A 20,047-nucleotide genomic window follows, 5' to 3' on the forward strand; every position below is an offset into this window, starting at 1 on the left:
TGCCCACCCCAAAATGATGTCATATGGATTCGTGCAGACATTAACTACAGCTTAAGGCCAACTGTACATACTGGCCACATGCTAGATGTTGAAACTTGACAGCCAATCTGTTGAGTATGCAATGTTTATCACAAGTATTCTGTCACTGGAGAGTATCCAAATACTGAATTTTGGCAATGGGTAACTCCACCCTGGGCTTTTGCCCTCATGGCCCCAGACCTACAAAGGAGAACATTTAATGGACTGATTGACTAGATATTGCCTTAGGAATCTACAAGAGCAGGCTAAACTATCAATAGATGAAGTGGTTTTGTTTTATAATTTATTAAAAAAAAAAAAACCTTACCTTCTGTTTCAGAAGCATTACTACGCATTGGTTCCAAAGCAGAAGGGCAGCAAGGACTAGGCAATGGGGTTGAGTAACTTGCCCAAAGTATAGCTAGGAAATGTCTTGAGGTCACATTTGAACCCATGACCTCCCATCTCAGGGCCTAGCTCTTGATTCATCAAGCCATCTAGCTATTTTCTAGTCACAGTATTTCAAAGAACCAATTGGATATGACACCACCTTCCTTCTGGAAAACATATTAAAAATAACTTTTCATTGGCCTGGTGAAGCCATTAAGCCAAAAGTCATTGGCTTGAATTTGAATCCTGACCAAACTGTCTCCAGAGACAAATGTAAGCTGGAATCCAAGATGGCTCTTCAGGAATTCTTCTGTCAAGATCTTGTCAGAGAAAAGTCAATTTTTGTTTTGCTTTTTTAGTAGTGAAGAGGTGGAAATGAAAAACACTATCAGTTAGGGAATATTTTAATGAACAAAAAATTATGGTATATGAATGTTAGAATATTGTGGTGCTATCAGAAATGAAACAGAGGATTCCCCCAAGAGAAGCTTGGGGAGATCTATATAACTGAAGTAGAGTGAAATGAGCAGAATGAGAAATTTCTACCAGAAGAATAACACAGCAAATAAAAACAATTTAAAAGCCTTGAGAATTCTTATCATTGCAATGCTCAACTATGATTGTGGAGGACTTCTGATGACTCATTTGACTCCCACCTCTTGATACCCAAGAGGTGATGGGATTCTAGAAGCAGAATAAAACATACATTTTCAGACTTAGCCAACACGGAAATTAGTTTTACTTGATTGGGAATATTTGTTACAAAGGCTTGCTTCCTTTGACCCAATGGGTGTTTGGAAAACTAAGGGGGGTATTATTAGGAATAAGGAAAAAAAAGAGGAAGATGAGTTCATGAGACATATGTACAGAAGATAGAAGGCCAGAAAGAAACAGACAAGCAAGACAGCTTTGAAAGCTACAATTTGAACTTTATGTATACATAAAAAAGAGAAGTTGTATACAATTCTGCAGTTTTCACATAGAATCCTCATATTTAATTCTACTATGTATGTATGTATATGAAAATATTCAATTTTATTTGCTGTTGAAAATAAAATCTAGATGAGCACCCATCTTACAAATGCCTTGTATCTTTTCACAACCACATAGCCATTCTAATTATTGAGACCTTCATAGTACTGATAAGCTTCTCAACTCCACATATACTTTTAAAAAAATGGTCAACTGTTACATTTCTATTTCCTGCCCTTAATAAATGTTTCTGGGATTTGAAGGCAAGTCTGCTTATTACTTTTTGGCCTCAGAAACCAAAATAAAAGTTGATAAATATAGTTAGTTACTAGCTCTGTACTAGGCAAATTGCTTAACCTCTGCTTCAAGTTCCCCACCTGTAAAACAGGCATAATAAACAGCCTCCATTATCTCCTGGGGTTGAAGCAAGAACAAAATGAGAAAATATTTATAAAGTGCATTGTAAAACTTAAAGCACTATATAAAAACACTGGCTATTGTTATTAGATTTTGTTCTGGGTTCAAGTCCTTAGAACATAAAGCATTCATCACCTGAAGATGCCCAATTTGGTTTAGACAGAGAAGCTGGCTATAAACTTCTCAAACCTATATTGCCACCTATTCATTTCACCTTTCATGAGTGCTCTTCTCCTCTCCACCCTCCCCTTAAGAGTAACAATGAAATTTATAGTTCATTTTAGAAACACACCAGACATAAATTACTTTAATTTTCTCATTTTCTCAACAGTTTTATTGCCTTTTAAGAAAAATTTTGTAAAATATAAATACAAAGGCAGAAGAATTTACTTACAAAGTTAAAACACAGATTTCAAACATAAACACACAATTCAGAAAATTTTAGTTTATGTACATCTCCAAGCAACCTGAACATATTATGTTAGTTTTTCCCCCAATATTTTACAAGGTACAGAAAAAATAGCTCAAAGTCTTCTTTAAATAAGAGCATAAAATGTTTAAACATATATAAACAATCCGGTTTGATGCGTGAAAACTAATTTCACAGCTTTTAAATTAGGATATAAAAGTTCATACAATTAGTTGCTGTGTATGGATATGGTTTTAATTTATATTACAAACTACTGGATTATATCCAATAGCATTTACCTGGCCAAAGCAGGTAATTCTGTAAACAAAACATAAAAAATAATATCATGAAGTGCCTTTTTTTCAAATTCATTCTCCCAAACAGGCCACATGACTTCAATCATGTCACTTATAAAAATTATGGTCTGTGTCATCAGTGCTTTGTATGAAACAAAGTCAATGTGTGAATATTTTTCCTTTAAAAAAAAAAAGTGTTCCAAGTAAAAAAAAAACAAAAACAAAAACTTATTCCAAAGCATGTGTGCATTTAAAAGTAAAGAAACATTATATAACAATTTTCATAAAAACTGATTAAAGTTACTTTAAAAAAAATTCTTTCAAAGTCCTTCCAACTGGAATTCATTTCTTATATAAAGGAAAGATATTTTCATATGCAATAGTGTCCTTTCTTTACAGAAACAATTGTAATATAACACATATACATAAAGCAAAAGGATTAACAATATATGTACTGTACATTAAGCGACCTGTTGGTTTCACCAGTGGACCTCTGGGAGAAGGTCTTCGTCTGGATGTAGCCATTCTATTGAGGACCCAAGCAGATTCTGAAGTTCAGCTGTAAATTCTACTAAGTCCAACAATTCCTTGCTTTCAGGGTTGAAGACTTCAAGGTCCTTGGGGCATGAAAACAACTGACTCAGAGACGTCTGCTTATAAAACTCTGCTTCTGCGATGGTGACGATTTCCACATTTGGAAAATTGCACCTGAATATTCGGGATGACATCTTCAATTTCTTAACCACATCTGAGAGCAGGAGCCAGTTTCGGGGACTGAGAAAAAAGAAGACAAGTGGTTGAAGTTACTGGCAAAAACTAAAAAATGGTTTCAAATAACAGGCAACTGTGAGACCTGTCAGGTAGCTGGGAGCTGGGAAAGTGGCTCCCTGGTAGAGGTCACCATAAGGCACACCCGGCCCGCAGACATCTCTACCAGCAGCGGTGTACCTCATGCTAGTCCAGGAGCCCTGGCCCAAGCAGCACCCTAATGCTAGCACCCTGTGTGACTGGCCTTGAGCCGAGTGAGCTCAAAGAGGCTGCCCCAGATGCAGCCCGGGTGGGCCTTTGCTCAGAGTGTACTCCTAAATGGCCTACTGTAAGCCCATCAGAGACAGACTAACTCCCTGTGGGCTGAAGAGAATGTTTAAGGCACAAGTCAGGCTAATAATGAAGGCTAACACACTAACAGCTAGTTTTCTAGGGTTTCTGTGTTAGGGTTACACTGCACACTTCTCCTTTGAAGAGTCAGGTGAACAGGGTCCTTAGAAAGAATTCCTTACACAATCCAAGTTATGCTCTAGCTTTACACTTATACTCTTTTCTTTTACTACTTCTCTCCAATGAGCTCCACTCCCCACTAACCCCCCTTAAACTCCTCTCTTCCATCTTGGAATCAATACTGTGTATCAGATCCAAGGCAGAGTGATAAGGACTAGGCAATGGGATTAAGTGACTTGCCTAGGGTCACACAGTTAGGAAGAATCTGGGGCCAGATTTGTTCCCAGGACCTCTCGTCTCTAGGCCTAAGCCACCTACCTACAATATATGACCATTTAATCCCTGCAACTTCACCAACCCCACACCTCTCCAAAACCAAAACACCCTACTGATTCCTACCCTGCATGGACCTGCTTGAAGGAGGAGCTTGTTGGTTTATTTTATTTTATTTTTATTATCATGCAAGACATTTCCATATTAGTCACTGTTGTAAGAGTATACTCATATAACCAAAACCCCCAAATAAAACTATAAACACACTGATGTGAAAGATAGCATTCATTTTGGGGTTTTTTTTGACAAACATGTTGGAGTGGTTTGCAATTTCCTTCTCCAGCTCATTTATTTTTTTAAACCCTTACCTTCCATCTTGTATTGGCTCCAAGGCAGAAGATTGGTAAGGGTAAGCAATGGGGGACAAGTGACTTGCCCAGGGTCACACAGCTGGGCAGTGTCTGAGGCCAGATTTGAGCCTAGGACCTCCCGTTTCTAGGCCTGGCTCTCAATCCACTGAGCTACCCAGCTGCCCCCCCCCCCCCTTCTCCAGCTCATTTTACAGATGACTAGCTGAAGCAAATAGGGTTGAATGACTTGCTTGGGGTAACATAACTAGTAATTGTCTGAGGCCAGATTTGAACTCGGGAAGATGAGTCTTCCTGATCCCAGGCTCGGACTCTCCAGAGTCATTTAGCTATATGCCCTAACTCTATATAAATGGGAGGAGCTGGTTTGATTAATTTTTTTTTCTTTTCAGCTACTTTCTTTTTTTCCCCTTTCCCCCCCCTTTTAAATTTAGAATATTTTTCCATGGTTACATGATTCATGATTCCCCCCGCCATAGCCCACAAGAAGTTCACACTATGTGATCGATCATATATTTTTCTGATGCATTTGTTTCCATAGTTCTTTCTCTAGATGTAGATAGTGTTCTTTCTCCTAAGTTGGGAGAAGCCTGTTTTATATAAAAGATGGGGCTTTAGTTAGGAAGGTCCTGGCACCCACTAGCTGTGTGACTGTGGAGTTACTTAACCCATTTATAGTCTCCTGAACAACTCTCTTAAGACTCTAAGTAGCAGAGTGGTTGTCCTTTTGCAGCTTTACTTAGAGATCCTTATACTAAAGCAATTATGTTGGAACCAAAAAAAATATTCACTATCTTGTTCTGAAGTTTAAAAACTGCCCCTCCAGTGATCTATTTCTACAATTCACATCAGGCCCAACCATATAAATGTGCCACTCATCTCATTCTACCTTCATACTTTAAATATCAGTGCAATGGCTAATGAATATTTTTCTCTCTAAAATGTCTTGATAAAATTTCCTTCCTAAGGGTCTAATTTAGTAAAGTTAAATTGCAAAACAAGGGAACAGCCAAAAAGGTTAGTGCACCCCCCCCCACCTATGTGTTATTAAATAATACAGTTTATATGGTTAGCCTAAAAAAAATAAAAATGTTAGATGGGCTGCTGAGGGTACTAATAAGTATTCCCTGTATATGGATCTAAGAGACTTTGCAATTTTACACAGCAACAATGGATCCTCCTTGGATGCCCTAAGATCTGCTTCTTTTCCTACAAAGCAGGAAATAGGACTCCCTTTCATTCATATTTTAAGTGTGGGGAGATGGTATTGTTAGGAAGGAAGACCAGATATTTAGCTTCCCTCTAAATGAAGAAGGGCTATCAACAAGGCTATTACAATGAACAATAAGCGGCATTGTTAACTAGATGACTTTGTTAACTAGATGACTCAGGATATGGTGGGGAGGGTCTGACATCTACTGTGAAATTAAATTTCTACAACAGGTGAGAGAAGCGACAACAGATGAAATAGAATCAAGTTTGTCTTTAGTCCTTCTAGTTAACTAGGTCATCTGTAAAAATTGTAAGCACCAGCACTCTACTGGCCCACTAAAGGGATTTTCCAAACGAATTCTTAAACAAGACTGTATACTGTCATTCCTCCCAAGCAGTCTTTTGTTGATTATAGTCCACAAATAAGCCATGTCTTTTAGCTTGTGTTAGGGCCTCCTCATAAATAATAAGAGGAAATACTGGCATTCCCTCCAGGATTTAAAGCCTGGAGTTAAGACACTACAATGACAATGTTCTTAAAAGAGAACAGGTAGTTTCTGAGTCTGTAAATGATTGGGAAAGAGCAAAATGACGGGGTGGGGGTGGGGGGTGGGGAGTGGGGTGGTGTCGGGTCCCGCGGGCCGCATGGAGAAGTTCTTTGAAAATTTTTTTACAGCTTATAACTTGAATAGAGGAATTAAATAAAATGCAGATTTGAGGACAGATTAAACATTGTTAGGATTGATTAACATAGCTGAACTATTCCAGTGGAGAGAGGGGATCCTAGGCTGCTCATACTTAAAGCCTCCTAAGTACATTTTTCTGTCCTTAATCTAGCATAAAGGACAAACACAGCCAGATCCTTCTTCACTTCCAATGTGACTTTGTGCCGGGTCCCTTCGCTGGACTTGGAATCATTAAGGATGTGTGAACCTAGAACACAGTAATCTCCCCAAGTTGGAATAGGATAATACTAGAATATCTGTACAGACAACTCACAGAGTTGTAAGGAAGAAAAGACCCAATATTAACACCTCTGCCTTGTGTGAGAACATACTCTCTAAATGTTTTGCAGAGTAGTGTATTACTCTCTTAATCTCCCTCTCCTTTCAGACTCACTGTATGAAGGAAGTCCAGATTTATAAAGCAGATAATGTATGGGAATAATTGTTTTCTTTCCAAAAGTATTTCGTTAAGTAATGATGCCCTTAGTAAATTTATATACAATTTTTCTGAAGAATATCTACTGCACAGAGACATAGCAGTACTTAATACTCAACTCACCTAGCCCACGTGTTTATTAAAGATCTGTCTAACTCCTGCCACCACAAGCACTTTTCAATCATTTTCCAATCAAGTAATGTCAATACTTACCCCTGAGAGAGAGATACTTGGATATTATAACATGGCAGGAGAGGTCCCTCTGAAAATTCAAACTCAAACACATCACTGAAGACATCTTCATCATCATCATCCTCTGGGCCAGGGGGATTGGCCAGTACATCAAACCCAGATTCATCATTAGGATCTTTTGTTAAGAAGGGAGAAGGGGAAAGGGAAGAAGAGCAGGAAAAACAATCTATAAGGAACAGGAAACTTTCATGTGTAGCCCAGTAAGTCACAGTAAATAAAATGGGAGCCTTTTCCTTTCTAAATACTGTTTGGGAGGGTAAAAATGGGGGCAGGGTGGAGATGGGAGGCTGGGGAGAATGGAGGAGGTTTTGGATTAGCAAGGAATGTTTTGAAGCTCACTAAGATCAGACCAAAATAAAAGAATAACATTTGCTCACCACACACAGAGCTGCCATAGAAATCCCAACAGACACCAGGGTCATCCCCACTTCGACCTTGCAGGTCGGTTAAATACTCTAGAGAAAAAGAAAAAAATGAAACAAAAACCATGCCGATGAGAACAAAATGTTGGCAGATTTAGTAGGACTGTCTGTCATGCAAAGTCAAACCAGTCTAGCTCGTCACTTCCTGTCTAAATCCACAACAGACTTTTGGACTAGCCATGAACATATGATATACATAGCTTGCACTTGAGTATCTTGTGCACCCATATACATCCTTTTCTATTCACCTTTCTCCCCCAAAAGACATAGCAAGCCTTTGTTCAGTCTTTCCTGCCTTTCCCACCCCCAAATGTCTTAGAGACCAATAGTCTTGTAACTGACCCTGAATTACAAAAAAGAAGCACCATTTTATAAAATGTGATTCTACATATTTTCCTAGAAACACACTAAATGTTCAAGCAATCCAATTCTCTTTTTTGGGTAAGCATGAAAATCTCAAATCTACTAACTCTGAGGTAGGACATATTAGTTATTTGGAATAGCAATAAATTAGGCTATCCACCCAACCAAAGAGTTTCAAAATTGATTTTAGGTTTCAATTTTAAGGATCTTTTAAAGCATGCATTAGGGTACCTGGATAACAACTTAAATGCCGTCACTGGAGATATTTGTTTACATCACAAAAAGTTTTATACTCCCAATGCTAAATTTTTCTAAAAAGCAACTACTCAATATATGCCATTCTTTTCCATGCATAACTTAAAACCAGGTCTCATTAAAAAATAATAAACCATGTTCAAATCAATTAATAGACATTTGTTAAGTACTCGCTGTTTCAAGTACTTTGCTACATAAGTACCTCAACAATATAATAAAAATATTTTTCATATTTTGGGAATATTTTTCTCATCAGAAACATCAGAAAAAGAATATGGAAAATATTGCTACATTAAGTTATTCATCAAGAGACTAAACAAATGTGTTAGATGATACTGGAATCCCAAAGTAAATAGAATTTTGCATTTTTAAAAATTTAGTGAAAGGTTCTAAAGACTTTTCTTCCTCCCTAATTGTCCTCCATTCCAAAGTTCTGTTATCAAGTAATTACAATCTGGTATACTTTAGGTAAAAGTATGTTAGTAACATTCCTTGCCAAATTTCACAGAATTACCAACCTGTTAGAAATAGCTCCATTAGTTCACTGTGTGTCATTTTCACGATGGTTCTACCTGAGTACGTGGCAAGTGTTGGATCAGCACCGTAAGAAAGAAGGAGGCGAACTATTTCCAAATGATCATTTTCTACTGCATCATGGATAGGCCTAGGAAAGAAAGCATTAGGTGTTCAATATACTAAATATTCCTCTCTTGTTTGGATCCAATATTCCATTTTAAGGATAAGAAGCATTCCTTATTTCCTATCACTTACAAATTATAGGACTGACCTTTGGTCCCAAGTCATTCCTCATCTAGGGCCAAACTATTTCACATGGGAAGAAAAGTTTAAAGTTATTTTTAAAATGGGGAGGATAATGTATTAACACCCAAGTTATGGCTATACCTGCCATTGTGATCAACAAAAACCCAAACAACTCAGTAACTCTGCACCTAAGTGTTGTCACTTTTTAAAGTCAAATGGAGTTTAAATGATATTAATTAGAAAGTTCTCTGAGAGCCTGACCCTTCAGTAATAGGTATCAAAGACCTCATACATATCAATCATCAGTCCATCAAAGAAGTTAGGGGAAGAAATATGGGAGGCACAGAAAGTAGAAAGAATGTTAAGTTTAAAAACCAGCTTTATATATCATATAGAGGACAGACAGTAAGGACAGAGACAGCTTCTCATATAACCTAATCATAAACTAGGAAGAACTGGTTTGGAAGGAGGCTTTTTATTTATTGAATGGGATCCGGGCTTCATATGGCTGCATATAAAATCCTAAAAAGGTTTCAATAGCAATAGAAGACACTTAGTTCATTATAAGCCAGAAAGAAAAAAGGAATCCAGTGCTCTATTCTAGATGCAGACCTTGGAAGAACAAAATCAGAATGTAAACCTGAATGCTTCTGATGACCTAATGAGTTTTGACAATTAAGTAACAAGTAGTTATTAAGCTTGTCTATAAGACCATATTAATATCAACCCTAAAGGAGCTTACATTCTCCTGGGTAGGAAATGGCAGTCATATAAGAAGTATATAAAGCAAATATGAAAATTAAACATATTCACAGCAATTTGCACTAGAAGGTGGGGAATGGAGGAGGGATAAGGAAAGGCTTCACAGAGATGTAGTTCTTGAGCTAAACAATGAAGGAAGCTAGAGGTTATTGGAGATGGAGATGAAGAGGAGAAGTCTGTTTACTACTCTGGGGGACTGACTGAGATGGAATGGAATTAGTGAGGAACAGCATGAAAGTTCATCTGGATGGACCAGAAACAGTAAAAACAAAATTGAAATAAGGTGGCAAAGGATAGAAGTAAAAAGAATAGGAGAAAACGATGCTAAAAGAATGTTCATAGGATTCCCTCTGAAATACATTTTTCTTCTTGTACAGTAAATAAGGTCCTGGTCAGGAATGTGCTAACGCAATTTTCTTTTCTTTCTTTAAACTGATTTTTTTTCAATTACACATAGAAACTATTTGACAATTGTTTTCTGACATTTTGTGATTCAGATTCCTTCCCTCCCTGCCTCCCCAAGGCAGCAAATAGTCTGATATAGGTTACAGCAGTGCTAAAGCAGATTTTCAATCTGTACTTTGTAGAAAATGTAAAGGTTTCAGTCAGTCCATAATGCAAGAATAGAACCAAAAATGGTCACCAAAAATTATTCAGTGAAATGATCTTCAAAAAATCAATTAAAAAACATTCCTAATAGGTATAGCCAACTCATTAGCTTTTAAAATATACACAAGAAGTCTACATAAAAAAAATGACTAAATGTAAATATGGAAATAATATATAGTCCAAATTCTTTCATTTTATAGAAGAAGAAACTAAAGTCAGTAGAGGTTTAAGGTCATAAAACAGGCTAAGAAGCCATGTCACCCAACTCCAAGGCCAGTGTTGGTTATCAGCAAATGAGCTGGGACTGGGCAAAAGTCACAAGATTCTGAAAGACTTCACCTGTTTGCCTGAGACATGGCTTTGAAATTATCCTGTGTCTTTGTATTCCTAAGATTTATAGGAATGGGAAGAAACTGAGATGGCATTAGTATGTATCCTTTTCCAGTAACCCCTAGCAACAAGACTTAGGTACAATTATGGGAGATTCCGCCAATCTAGTTGAATGATGAGGATAGGGACCACAATGATGAAGAAGGGTGCTTGGGATATGAACATTAACCAATGAAATAAAGCCAACTCAAGATTCTTGAATCTTTCCTCCCTATATGTATGTGTGTGTATCCATTGTCTTCTGTGCTAAAACCTTTTTTCTTTTATCTTTAAAGAAAGTCTATATTTCTAGAAAGATCAATGACAGAAATTGTTTTTAAAGGTCCTTAATAATTTTAAAGGCCCTTTTAGGTTCTGGTCTATGATAATACTTTTGACCCTTTTCAAAGAATTCCTGAATCAATTAGTAATTGAGGAAAGAAGTGTAGTAGACAAGAGTGCTAGAATTGGATTCTGGAAGAGCTAGGTTCAAATTCTACTTCAGAGCCCCAACTAGCATTATGGTCAGACAGAGCATTTAGCCACTCACTAGTCTCTTCTCTCATTTATACTAAGAGGATAGGCTAATAATAACTGTACAACCTTACTCACAGGGTTTTAGAGTTAATCTCAAATGGGATAATGTTTGTAAAGTGCTTATTAGCATAGTGACCAGTACATAGCAGGCTCTTAATGAATGCCCATTCCTTCCCTCTCTCCCATGGATCACATCTAGGAATAGAAGAGACAAATCTATACCACCGCCACCCCCCAACAAACACATTATGCTCTCTATTCCTAGGCAAAAGAGAAGCACTGTCAGCCTACAAGGTAATGAAGTTTTTGGGAAAGATATAGTGTCCTCTGTCCTGTCCCCGTCTGACCCTCCTCCCCCCACCTCCCTGTTCAGACCAAATAAATAAACAAATAAATAAACAAACAAATAAATAAATAAATAAATAAATAAATGAATGAATGAATAAATAAATAAATAAATAAGCACGCGTGCGCGCGCACACACACACACACACACACACACACACACACTCTCTCTCTCTCACTCACTCACTCACTCACTCACTCACTCACTCTTACTCACTCAACATGGCAAAAGAGGCAGCAAAAAAGAGACATCTAAAACAAATGGTGAGGGTATTGTGAATGTCACTATCATGGAGAGACCACTGAGCCTGTGTTGGAAGCCTAGCTGTGAGAACAGCTGTATGACCCTGGGCAAGTCACCTCAGCCTTCTGAAGTATGGTAGTATTTTTCAACATATGGGGTTATTGTCAATAAATTGCTTTTTAAAATCTTAAGGTGGGTATAGGGGTAGGAAATAATAAATTTAGAGGTGAAAGGCACATTATAGGTCATTTGGGGTTTGTTTTTGCTTTATTCCTGTAAATATTATCATGTTCCTTTAACAATACATTTTTTTTAAATCCTCATCATCCATCTTAGAATTAATACTAAGTTATCATTTCTAAGGCATAAGAACAGTAAGGGCCAGGCAACTAGTGTTAAGTGACTTGCTCAGGGTCACATAACCAGGAAATATCTGAGATCAGATGGGAGCGAGGGCCTCCCATCTCCAGGCTCCACTGAGCTAACTAACTGCCCCTATTAAAAAAAATTTTTTTTTAAGTTTTTATTAAACACATTTTGTTTTTATATTTACTACTGGCATCCCCTCAAAGCCATTCCTTAAAACTAAGGGAAAAAAAGGAATAAAATAAACCGACAGAAAAAGTCTGATGCAATGTTCTAGAGTCTAGACCCATATCTGCACAGAAGTGGGGAGGAGCTATCAAGTCCTTTTCCACTGGCTTTGGGGAGAAGGCTTTACAAAAGCAGATTCCTACTCACTGTCAGGAAATTAAACCAAATGACTTTTCAAGATGTGCACTCTCAGGCCCATAAGCCAAGGGAGCTCAGCAAGATTCCTCTTGAGGGATAACCAATGCTCCCAATTCTAGTCATCACAGATAAGAATGGAACATTAAGGCCCTGAGAAACTGAAAAAACATTTTTTGGAAGGGAAAGGGAAGAAATCTCCTGAATATTGTACTAAGAATGATTCCAATTTATCAGTTTTTTGAAATATCAATACAAAAATCTTGTTTCTTTCTGCCAGGGCTCACTATGGTGGATTTGTTTTCCAACTACGCATCCAGAAGTCATGTTAGGACAACACTGCTCTAGTGTATGTGCTAATGTATCTTTGGCCTACTATTCATTCACCTGTGAATTGTCTCTTTTACTGGTTTTGGAAAATAATGTAAAATGTTTAGACTGAAACTTGCAGAGGTCTCCTTGCACTAAACTCAAATTGACAATTCAACAGGATTACATAACACACCTAGAAAACTGATGACTTTGAAAAGTCTCGGTTTGGGGTATTTGTGAAAGGCACACAACTGTCCATCCTACTCTGCTGATAAGACTGTGAATATACCTAGGAGTACTTTACATCTTCTTTGATGGCATCAAGGGGCCCTGGCTATCCTGTGTCTGCCCTCTATTTGTGTTTTTAATCTCTGAAATTACTTTGAATAACCATGCTACTTTCGTAGCATAAAAACTAAGGAATGGCTGCATTTATTCTACCCTCTCTCCTTGGCCTCGCCCTGGTTTATTAAGTCTATTACAAACACAAACTTTCACTCAAATAATTTCATTTGAAACACACATTTAAAAAGAGTACATTAAAACAAATATGTTAATAAGCTTTAGAAGAAACAAAGCCGTTTTAAATTAAATGTGGATGAATAACTCAAGACAATTAAAGATTGAGGAAGAAAACTAAGCCATCACCTGCTCTTAGCATGACCTACAACATTTACTAGTACTAGTAGGTATATTTGCAAAATACTGCTTGAATGGATTGCCCTAAAGACACCCAATGCCTGAAAATAAATGAATAAACAAAAGATTGGAATGGTTCAACACCCAAGCCCTAAAGAGTTGGCTGAGGCACAAAAAAGGTTAGGTGTCTTGCTTTGGGTGGCACAGTAGGTTACCCAGGTGGATACGAACTCAGGTTATCCTTACTTTACCCAGATTATCCACCATACAGTACTAATGCAAGGCTTGCTAAAAAATAATAAAATTGAAAAGGTATGGAATAGAGAATACACCTGGATAAGCTTAATCAGCATTTCTGAAGTGGAAAAGAATTAACTTAGCTGGAGAAGTAGAGGAAAAGAATGGAAAGTAACTTATTTTTAGCAAATCAATCAAGGTTTCATTGAAAACAATTAAAACTTTGTAAAAAGCAACAATAAAACAAGGCATCAATGGCAGATGTCAAGACCATACCATGTCTCATTTGGCCAAAAGGAGAAAATATCAGAGAAATGATCCATTTAAACCAATCCTATGAAAGGAACAGATTTTATACAGAGGGAAAGATAGGAGGAAGAAAGAAAGGGAGGAGGATCAAGTCGAATATGAAAAAGAAATCAAGGACATCTAGATAGCATAGTGGAATAGTGGATAGAGGGCCAGACCTAGAGTTGGCAGAACTTGGGTTCAAATCTTGTCTCAGACACTTCCTAGCTATTTGAACCTGGGCAAACCCCTGCCACTATTCTGTTAGAATTTATACTAAGACAAAAGTTAAGGGTTTTTAAAAAGAAGAAAGGAAAGCAGCAATTTGAATGCTTCAGAAGCCAACATTATAAACATTTCTAAAAGAACCTAAATTTTCCATAATGGTTTTCATTTAGGATTTAGTGATTTAATATGTTACTAAATGTTCCAGAGATGGAACAAGCTACAGAAATAGTTTAAGTTTCTGTGTCAATCAACTTTAGGAATCCAGAGAAGTAACTACTAATTTTTGGAGAAACACATCTCTTTATCTCACGTTTACCTCTTCCACTCCCTTCCCCCAATTCCCCTTGGCCACATTCAGAATTTCACAGCCTGAAACACCACTGACCTGGTTCCATCCTGAGCACTGCAGTTGACATCTGCTCCATACTCCAGGAGATGGCGAACGATGCTTAGCCACCCCCTGGCACAGGCCTCATGCAGGGCACAGTAGCCTGCATTATCCCGGTGGTTCACATCACAAACTTTGTTTTCCAAACAGTACAGGACCACTTCCTGGGGGGAGAGAAAATAGAGCTATTGGTAGCTAGGAGGACTCATAGAAAGTAAAGAGTAATATTACAGATATACTGTCAAGAGTATTAAGCTTGAGGCCCACAGTCCATAATGTAGGCAAATACAAGAAAGTACCTATATAGTATATACTATACACACTCTAACCTAAGAAAAAATAATTTTATGGACTATGGCACCAAAGAGATCTAAGAATAGAGGTTCAAAAAAAATAATTTTTGATAAATTTGTGGTGACAGACCCATTAACAAGCTCTTCAGAGAAGCAAAACCATCTGGGAGAATACTTCTGAGGCAGATGCCAAGGCCCTGATAGTCACCATCAAGAGAAAATACTAGGTCAGAGAGAATCATGGTCTTGTTTATAGGTTGGAGTTTGAAGAAGTGTGCTGAAAAGCTGAATGAAGGTCATACACTGCATTATATCACAAAGTGGGATGAAGTTTTTCAGAAAAACACAAGTCAATCTGATTTTTAATGCGTGTCCCAGAATTGTATGAAACAACTCTAAAGTCCCTGTCAGGTGGGTCTCACTCAAGCCCTTCTTCCACCCCAGTGGTGGCAATCATATGAATATTTTTGCTTATTTAAAGGTAATGGCAGGAAATAAGTATACAATAGCATAACCTACAAATTTCAGGAACTACATGAAAACAAGCCAATCCCTCAATACACACTTCAGAATTTGTTCCGAGTAGATAGTTTGTCGTAGAACCACTGTTATTAATCTTACTTCCTTAGTGTTAAATATTAATATGTAACATTCCCTGTAAAGCAAAGCAGTAATTTATTCAATGTTTTATTACCTTAATGAAGAAAGTTTTCAAACATATAGAACAATGTTTGCCATCAGAAAACATATTATAGGGGGCAGTTGGGTAGTTCAGTGGATTGAGAGCCAGGCCTTGAGATGGGAGGTCCTAGGTTCAAATCTTGGCCTCAGACACTGGCTCTGTGACCCTGGGCAAGTCACTTGACCCCATTAGCTACGTTACCACTCTTCTGCCTTGGAGCCAATACACAGTATTGACTCCAAGATGGAAGGTAAGGGTTTAAAAAAAGAAAAGAAAACATATTACAACATTTTCCTACAAGTCACACCCAGCAGAGAACAGTTTTCAAGAATTCACCAGAGCCGCAGGAGAACTGATGACAGCCACACTGCTAGGGTCAGGGCAGAAAGGCTTCTCCCAAACAACCATTGAAGGGAAATTCTCAAGATTCTGATCTTTTCCATCAGAAGAAAAACAATGTTAAGTCTTAGACCAGTTTGTGACTGATCAATGAAATGATCATTCTGCAGAAGATGGGGGACAGAGAAGAATTTTGTTTTAAGGGCAGCTTGGTGGAAATTATACAATACCAAAAGGCTCTAAAACCACTACCCACCTTGGGAAACTTAAATGGCATTCCTATTAATCTGCTCATCATATCTACCGAATCACATAGTGATTTTGAGGGGTATCTCTCTTCTCAAATAAGATCAGGCAAACAGGAAAGGGGGGGGGGGGCAAAAAGCACATTTATTCATTCAGTTTCAGATCTGCTGGAAAGCCCACAATAATCTGTGCTCTTAGTATACCCTGACCTGAGAACTGGTATCTAGGATACAGCATGAAGCTGTTCTTTTAGCAGGCCCTCACTAACCAGACTAAAGTGGATTGCAGCAAGCTAATGAGTGGCATGCCCCAGCCAAGGAAAGGAACTTGGTCACATGACATTGGGATCAAGTGCAGGAGCCACTTACTGCTGGTGCACAGATCAATTTAACCAGATCCCAGAAGTCTGGTGTTTTACCAACCAAGAGCTTAATTGTTCCTATTAATAAATCTCAAGGACTCAAATTAGTCTAGGAACTATGGCCTTTACCTGGGATCTCCACTTCTACCTGGAGTAGCTAGATGTAATTAATGTCTAGGATGGGCTGAAATCAATGTCTACTTCTAAGGCTTATGAACCCAGTTTCCTTTCTCTGTCCATTACTCCCTCCCTTCTGAAACTGTCCTAAGCATTAAGGTGATTCAATTCTCTTTGCCTTGAAGATAAAGTGAAACAAACTAAATCAGCAACTAATCAATTTTTCTATCTATGGTTTTTCTTTCCACCAAAAAAATAACAGCTTTTAAAATTTGCCAAATGGTTCACAAACTTTTCTAAAGTCCTTCTCCCATGTTTCACTATGGCATACAGATGAACTTAGGTTTGGATACCAAACACTAGGCAGGGCTCATTCAAGCTAAAATGGCTTGAGAATGGAATAGAGACAAACTTTCATTCAAAGATCTGTCTATTTAACTGGCAAGAGCTATCACCCAATTTTTTACCATTAGGTAATAAACTTTATGACCAAGGTAATTCATGAATCAATAAAATAGGGGAGGGAGGGCAGAAATGGAGAGAAATCTGCAACAGTGGGAAGAACATATCCATAGAAATCACTTTAAGATCTGTGAAGATCTTCACAGAAATTTGTGAGGTGGGCAGGGAAGATAATACCTTCACATATGGTAAAAAGTACTTCATAGTCCCAGGCTACATAGTAAGTGCTATATAAATGCACATTCCCCTTCTCTTCATTTTACAGAAGAGGAAACTAAGGTTTAGGATTGTCACATCTAGCTACTTATTGTTGGAGCTGGACTCATACCATAGGTTTTCTGAAGCTTAGGATAAAACACACTATTTCAGGAGAATATGAGAAATCCTACTGTCTGTTAAATTTAGTAACATGATATTGCTCTTTTGGATGAATAAGGTCTACAAAGCAACACAGCTCTAACGAGGCTGACCAACTCAAGAAGACTATCTTCACGGTCCAGTTGGTTTTCACCAGTGAGTTAAAAAGCACTGGGATGAACTGGATTGAAAACCCAGCTCTGCCCCATGAACTTTCTGCAAATGCCTTAATTTCTCTGGGCCTCAATTTTTTTCATGTGTTATAATTAAGGAGTTGATTATATGACCTCTAAAAAGTCTCTTCCAATCCTGAAACTCTAAGTGAGCCTATGACACCTAAATCAAAACATAAAATACGTCAATTCTTTTCATTTTTATAGTTTCCAAAACAATAAACGTTTTAAGGACAGTATACATACTGCCACAAAAAGTGGTGAGGTTTTGGTTTTTTTTTTTTTTTGTTAGACAGTTCAGTGGTAAGCAGCTATTAAGTGTAATGCCATTAACCACAAAATGTAACCATAAAGGCCATAAAACTCAATATTGTTAATTAATTAAATGCCTCATTAACTTTTTAAAAAACGTAATTTAATTCATAAAAAATTTAACCATTACCACTCAACGTACAAGCACGTGGCGACAGGCACATTTTAGATTCAGAAACATAAGCTTTCATAAACTGGGGAAAAGATTTTATAACTTCTGTGGCAATTTACACATGCATTTAGGTGGTCTATTCAAAGAAGTATCTGAAAATAGAGGTTCTTTTAAGAATCTTAAGAACCAGGGGGCAGCTGGATAGCTCAATGCATTGAGAGCCAGGCCTAGAGACCTAGGTTCAAATCCGGCCTCAGACACTTCCCAGCTGTGTGACCCTGGGCAAGTCACTTGACCCCCATTGTCCACCCTTACCACTCTTCCACCAAGGAGCCAATACACAGAAGTTAAGGGTTTAAAAAAAAGAGAGAGAGAGAGAGAGAGAGAGAGAGAGAGAGAGAATCTTAAGAACCAGTTTACGACACACAAAATTGGACAATAGCTTATTTCTGGCATGCAAGTTCACCCTGCTAAGCAGTAAACCATAATGGCAAAAACTAACTACATGGCAGACTTGCCATAGTGATCCATTTAAATTGGATCCTCAACAAGAGATTAAGTCAATTGCCCTTCAACTAAAAGCCCGAATAGTTGAAAGTCTTGTAGGTCCCAAGGATAGGGACAAGATTTTATATGATGCCAAAAGATATCTCAGAAAGTTTGATTAAATTCTAAAAGATTCAATCTTCCAGTTACTTTTAAGTGCCTAAGCTACTGCATCAAAAGTAATAAGCAGCAACATGCATAATTTATATGTAGTATATTCATTCAAGGTAAGAATGCAAATTAAATAGAAATGAAATTATAACTATCCAAGTGTCGGTCAATGGATGGAACACATAAAAAGTTATTTCTCCAACTCAAAGCCACTAATAACTTCTTGGAGTCTTCCTGGAGCTGTACTTTTGGTGCAGATCCCCATAGGGAGATCATTTTGATCGGGCTTAGTGTCTGTCTTTCTAGGGAATTTTCTTCTACTTGTAATGAACTTAAGGTGAGTGTAATGATGATCATATTTCTAAAGAAATCAGAATGACTGGATACTGGAGCTGGAAAGAATCTGAAAGAATTCATATTCTAATCCAACCCCACCATTTTACAGATGAGGTAACCAGTCCCAGAGAGGGAAGTGATTTGACCAAGGTCAGTTAATAGCAAATCTTGTCTGTTGTTCTTTCCCGTACTATATGCTCATGTATGATATCTCTCTCACATCTTTTTTCTTCCTTTCCCCTTGGTTTCTCTCTTCTACTCTGTCTCTCCTTCCCTCTCAGTTTCTCTCTTCCTCTTTCCCCCCACAATCTCCCATGCACTGAACAGGCCCTAAAGAAGCCAAACTTCAACCAAAATCAACCAGGCATGCAGTCAGGAGCCAGTGGACAATTTATACTAATTTGAAGTTAACAACATTAGATGAGAGTACCCAACTCTTGTGTGTAATTTTATTGAAGAAAAAACAGCATTAACTAGTTATGTGATTTTGGTCAAGTCAAATCTCTCTAGGATTCAGGTGCAAATGTCTGTTTCTTGGAGAGGGGAAAGGATAGAGCCAACTGTTAGGATTCATAAATTCCTTCCAGATGAGAAATACAAGGTCCAATTATCCACAACAATAGTCTCTATATGGAGGGCAACACTGCTGATTTTTGGGACACTCAGACAGACTGAATACTTCTTTCCCCACTATTAGTGATATGATGAATTATCATTCAATCTATCACCCAATTCCCTTACTGACAAACGACACATATGTGCCAGACAGAGCTGATCAGAAGTACATGAAAAGGATAAGAATCAGGAACCTTCAAATATCATGGGAATGACCTTGACTTAATACTACCACTTCTATATTCTAACCAATGGAGCTAATTAGTGGAAACTAATGGATGAGAGAGTAGGATGCAACTCAAATAAGATCATTTTTTTCCCTAAGACATCATGGCTCAAGGTCCTCATTAGGGAAAAAAAATCCTAAACTGAACTTAAAAAAAAAAAAAAAAAAAAAAAAAAAAAAAAAGCCATGAAACTTAATATAGTAGAACTCTTCATGGGAATCATAAAATTTTAGACCAAGGAGACCTTTGAGATCACCTGGTCCAGTGTTTCCTAAACTAATTT

At 37.6% G+C, this 20,047-nt stretch overlaps 1 protein-coding gene across 3 annotated transcripts in view; it reads right to left on the reverse strand.

The window, feature by feature from the left end:
- Positions 1 to 1,947: 1,947 nt before the first annotated feature.
- Positions 1,948 to 20,047, reverse strand: part of BCOR (BCL6 corepressor) — a 38,518-nt gene continuing 20,418 nt past the window's right edge. For all 3 annotated transcript variants that reach the window (XM_044670169.1, XM_044670168.1, XM_044670167.1), the window contains 5 exons: positions 14,473 to 14,639; positions 8,545 to 8,690; positions 7,364 to 7,441; positions 6,948 to 7,101; positions 1,948 to 3,276 (listed from right to left, as the gene is read on the reverse strand). In XM_044670169.1, coding sequence (XP_044526104.1) covers positions 2,982 to 3,276; positions 6,948 to 7,101; positions 7,364 to 7,441; positions 8,545 to 8,690; positions 14,473 to 14,639 — 840 coding nt within the window. In that variant the 3' untranslated portion in view covers positions 1,948 to 2,981. The remainder of the gene's footprint in view (positions 3,277 to 6,947; positions 7,102 to 7,363; positions 7,442 to 8,544; positions 8,691 to 14,472; positions 14,640 to 20,047) is intronic.

The sequence above is a fragment of the Gracilinanus agilis genome, chromosome 3, assembly GCF_016433145.1.
Source record: "Gracilinanus agilis isolate LMUSP501 chromosome 3, AgileGrace, whole genome shotgun sequence".
In the NCBI taxonomy this organism is placed as follows: Eukaryota; Metazoa; Chordata; class Mammalia; order Didelphimorphia; family Didelphidae; genus Gracilinanus; species Gracilinanus agilis.